The sequence below is a fragment of the Vigna umbellata genome, chromosome 5 (assembly GCF_029865625.1).
Source record: "Vigna umbellata cultivar VRB3 chromosome 5, Vumbellata_1.0, whole genome shotgun sequence".
In the NCBI taxonomy this organism is placed as follows: domain Eukaryota; kingdom Viridiplantae; phylum Streptophyta; class Magnoliopsida; order Fabales; family Fabaceae; genus Vigna; species Vigna umbellata.
In genome coordinates this window covers 14,601,334-14,606,305 of record NC_142169.1, presented here as the reverse complement: position 1 = coordinate 14,606,305, position 4,972 = coordinate 14,601,334, and the positions used below count along the sequence as shown (strand labels likewise).

At 37.0% G+C, this 4,972-nt stretch overlaps 1 protein-coding gene across 1 annotated transcript; it reads right to left on the bottom strand.

The window, feature by feature from the left end:
- Nucleotides 1–893: 893 nt before the first annotated feature.
- On the bottom strand, nucleotides 894–3,213 carry LOC148197773 (uncharacterized). Its single transcript, XM_088115256.1, has one exon. It carries the CDS (start codon nucleotides 2,958–2,960, stop codon nucleotides 1,110–1,112), a length of 1,851 nt encoding a protein of 616 aa, XP_087971382.1. The 5' UTR covers nucleotides 2,961–3,213; the 3' UTR covers nucleotides 894–1,109.
- Nucleotides 3,214–4,972: the final 1,759 nt, after the last annotated feature.

Genomic DNA, 4,972 nt, shown 5'->3' with positions numbered 1-4,972 from the left:
TTGGGCTACGCTAAACTGGGCAGGTGGGAGAATATATTGAACAATTTGAACAATATGTTGGATTCTTGAAAGGAATACAACAAGATTATTTGATTGGCATATTCTTAAATGTTTGAAGGAAGAAATAAAGACTGAGATTATGTTGTATGAGCCTAATAATCTTGCTGAGTTAATGATGAAGGCTTAAATGGTGCAAGAAAAGGTTAGAGTCACCACCAAGGTACTGTGCAGCTTCATCAATAGTTTTACCAACTCCAACAGAGGAAATGGAGAGAGAAGTGGTTTTGTGAGCTCCATCAATAGTTCTCCTGTTGGGACTCAACAAAGAGGGGCACCGTTTAGAAAATTGTCCCTAGAAGAATTGCATGATAAGATAAAAAAGGCTTTATGCTTCAGGTGTGATGAGAAGTTTGGGCCTAATCATACTTTCAAAAATAAACAGCTCTATATGTTGCTTATTTCATAGGCTTTCACCTTGAGGATAAGGTGAATCTTCATGGACGGGTATTGATAGGTTTGGGGGAAAAGTATATGTTAGAAGGAATAAGGGTAATTGTTATAACTTTCTATGAGGTGGGTTGTTGTAAACAGACTATTATATATCTGTATAGGGGTAGTTTTCAGTGGAGTTTTGGAGAAAATTGTAAGTAAAAGGAAGGGAGAGAAAGGTCTCTCGAAAGAATTGGAATTTGTGTGTACCCGTCACTAGATACAGACCAAGCTGTCTGGTTTTCATAGGAAGATCATCCAAGAACCTGTCTTGGAATTCTTTACCATGTTAATAAAATTTGGGTACCTATCAATAACTTTGTACCAAAGACCGACAAACTCAATCATTAGCTATTATTTTCATTTTTCAAACAAAATCATCAATAAACATTTTGTAAACCATATGGTACAAAACTAATATAACTAATGAAGTAAAAAGTAATACTCTTGATACAAAAGAAGTGGACTAAGGAAAACTACAGTTTTTCAAGAACTTCTTTAACTTGTTACTCAAACATATTTGATTCAGCTTGTAGAACAAGGAATGTTGATATACTTGTGTCCAAACTCCAGTGCTAGAAGTTCACACAAACTCATGAAATACTATTTTCCTCTTCAATTCATTTATCAACATTTTCCTCAAGGTCATCAACTTTCTCCATCGCTTCAATTATAGATAGGTAGGTGCTGTCGTCAGGAGTAATGCCTTTACTTACCATTTCTTTGAGGAGCTCTTCAGCATGCTCACCTTCCCGATTTTTGCACAATCCTTGTATAAGAGCATTGTAAGTGAGAATTGTAGGATCAAATCCTGTAGTCATCATTTCATCCCGAACTCTAAAAGCATCCTTCATATCACCTCTTTTGCTGTAACCACTAATGAGTGTGTTGTAACTAATGTGGTCAGGTTTGATCCCCCTTCTCTTCATCTCATCAAGAAGCTTCCTAGCTTCTTCCACTTTCCCCTCTCTGCAGTATCCTTGCATCAAGGTGTTATAAGTGATTTCATCAGGATGAACCTTCATGTTATCCATCTGTTTCAAGAGTTGAAATGCACTATCAATATTACCATTTGCACAGTGACCATCGATCAACGCGTTAAACATTACAGTATCTACCAACAGACCTTCTTGTTGAACCTTATTAAACAAGGCATCTGCTTCTTTCATTCTATTCCTTTTTCCCAGAACATATATAAGTGATGTATACGTGACCAAAGTTGGCCGAATCCCTTTTCCCACCATTTCATCAAGAAGACTGAAGGCTCTCTTTGCATCCCCGCATCTGCAATACCCATTAATCAATATGTTATATGTAACAGCATCAGGCTTCATGCCTTTTTCTCTCATTTCTTTTATCATATTATCAGCTTCTCCCATCCTCCCTTCCATAAACAGTGCATGGATAAACAAATTGTATGTAACCAAAGTTGTCGTTACACCTTTGCTTATCATCTCATCCCTACATGCAAATGCCTTATCTAGATCCCCTTTGTTGCAATACCCATCAATCAACGCATTATATGTTACTGCATTTGGAACCAAACCAAATTGTAACATTTTACAAAGTAAATCAGATGCCTCCTCAAGTCTTCCTTCTTTACACAACCCAGATATGAAAGAATTATACGTATAGCAATCAGGCTCAAGACCTTTATCTTTCATTGTTTGAAAGATCACACGGGCCATTTGGAACTTCCCTCTCAAACAGTGTCCATGTATAACAGTGTTATATGTGACAACATTAGGCTTCACCCCAAGAGCCTCCATGTACGCAATAAACTCCTTTGCCTTCTTCAACTTTCCTTCTTTGCATAGCACATTAACCATGATGTTGAAAGTGTACATACTACATTTTATCTTCATCCTAAACATCTCAGCATACAAAACCCAAGCCATCTGAGTCCTGTTCAGTCTCAAAAACAGACTCAACATCTGATTACAAGTCTCAATGTTAGGCTCAACACCCTTTTCCTTCATCAAGTAGAAACACTCCAAGGCCTCATTGGGCTTCTTGAGTTCACAATAGGCCCTGACCAGAAGGTCAAAGATGAGACTAGTCTTGGCATCCAAGCGATCGAGGGAAAGTTCCAACTCATGGAAAATTGTTTTGTTGGTGGCAGCGAAAGATAGAATGAGGCTCTGTAAGAGGCTGATAGAGGGTTTGGGAGATGGGAGGCGACAGAGGATGCAAGCAGCAAGAGAAGAGGTGGTTAAGTCGAGCGAATGGCCGTTGAGATGGGATAAAAGCTGAAGGACGAGTTGGGGTTTGTGGCGGAGGGAGGTTAGAGTTGAGGAGATGAGAGAGGGAGTGTAGTGTGGCGCAGCCTGTTTGATGAAATGCCAGTGAGAAGATTCTATGGAATTTAGAAGTTCGGATTCTGTGATTGATGAAACGGTTGTTGGGAGGGAGAGGGAATTGAAAGGTCGAAGATTGAAGGGTTTGTATTTGAAGATTTTAAGGAATTTCATAATGGGTGATGAAATCCCAGCGGAAACTCAGAACTGAGATGAAGGGTTCGGAATTAAAGTAGGTGCAAAATAAAATTCAAGGCATATCTGTAATATGGAAATTGAACAAGAGGAGAAACTTTGGCAGTAGAATCCTTTGCCACGTCAACCAAACTTTGGCAGTAATACAGAAACAGAGGAGAAAACAAGAACAAACCCTCACTTGCACTGCGTCTGTGTCTTTGTAAGTAAAAACACGAGGGAAATGTGAACATGGCTGGGATCCATACTAACCCTTTCTTTGACCGTGTTCCTATTAATAATAGGATGTTAAAAAAAATAGTTTTACGTGTCAAAATATTTGGAGTTTCAATATATTCAAACAATTAATTTTGTAATATTAAAATTATTAGTTTCACGCTTTTAGAAACATTTCACCTAAATATTAAACTCTTTTAGAAATTTACAGTTTCAGAATAAATACTTCATAATATCAAATTTTTTTTTTAAATTATATATTCTGGATGAAAAAAACTTAAAACTTTTGTTTGATATTTTTATTATGATGCCTTCGAAATATGTAAGTATGAATATATTATGGATAATATTCTTTTTAGAAAGTATAAGAAATTTAAAAGGTTTGTTTTTTATCATTTTAATTTTATTTAGGGTTAAATATGTTTTTCGTCCCTTTCACATTATTTTTGATTTTTGTCCCTATTCAAAACTTTGATGGTTTTTAGTTTTCATAATTTTGAAACTCTTACTATTAGTCCCTATTCCATATATTGTTCTCCACCCGTCACCATAATCATTCGGTCTTTCTCCAACATCGTTCGGTCTTTCATATATTGAACACCACCCGCCACCATAACCGTTCAGTCTTTTATATAGTGCGCTTCTATTGCATTGTTCTGTTGATTGTAATAGAACCCACTAGGCCAACCGACCACCAGTCCGAGTGACCGATTTAGCCACATCTACTAAAAGTTAACGCCGTCCAATTTTAAGGACTAATAGTAAGAGTTTCAAAACTATGAGGACTAAAAACCATCAAAGTTTCGAGTAGGGACTAAAATCAAAATCGTGTGATACTTAAGGGACGAAAAACATATTTAACCCTATAAATATATAATATCAATAAATTTAAATATTAATATAAATATATTGTATGATATTAGAGATGACAACCAGTTTAAAATGGATAATACTTACTTATTATCTTATAAATTTTTAAAATAAAATTTAAATAAAAAAATATAATAAATATTAAATAAAAATTAAATTAAATTATTATTTTTAATTAAATCAAATTTAATAAAATATAAATTAAATATAAAAGAATTAAAAATATCTGCTATCATTTACCACAGATAATAAAACACTAGTGCAAAATTTGCCTTTCACGTCACCAAATAGACGTCCGTCCACGAAAACATCAACGTAAATAATTGACCGGTGGCATTTTCGTAAATAAGTTTGACTGTAGACGTCCGTTGTGGAGGGCCCCGATATTATAGCCGTTGGGGCCCCTCCGCAACGGATGTTTTAAGCGGCTGAGAGGTAGTTGAAGAGTTAATTGTTTCAGCCTCTTAAACGTCCGTTGTGGAGGGGCCCCGACGTGTATAATATTATAGATGTTGGGACCCCTCCACAACGAATGTTTAAGCGGCTGACAGGGTAGTTGAAGAGTTAATTGCTTCAGCCTCTTAAACGTCCGTTGGAGGGGCCCCGACGTCTATAATATTATACATGTCAGGGCCCCTCCACAACGGACATTTAAGCGGCTGACAGGGTAGTTGAAGAGTTAATTGCTTCAGCCTCTTAAACGTCCGTTGGAGGGGCCCCGACGTGTGTATAATATTATAGAAGTCGGGGCCCCTCCACAACGGACGTTTAAGCGGCTGACAGGGTAGTTGAAGAGTTAATTATTTCAGCCTCTTACACGTCCGTTGTGGAGGGGCCCCAACGTCTATACTATTTATTATACACGTCGGGGCCCCTCCAACGAACGTCTAAACCCCCCAGCGAAT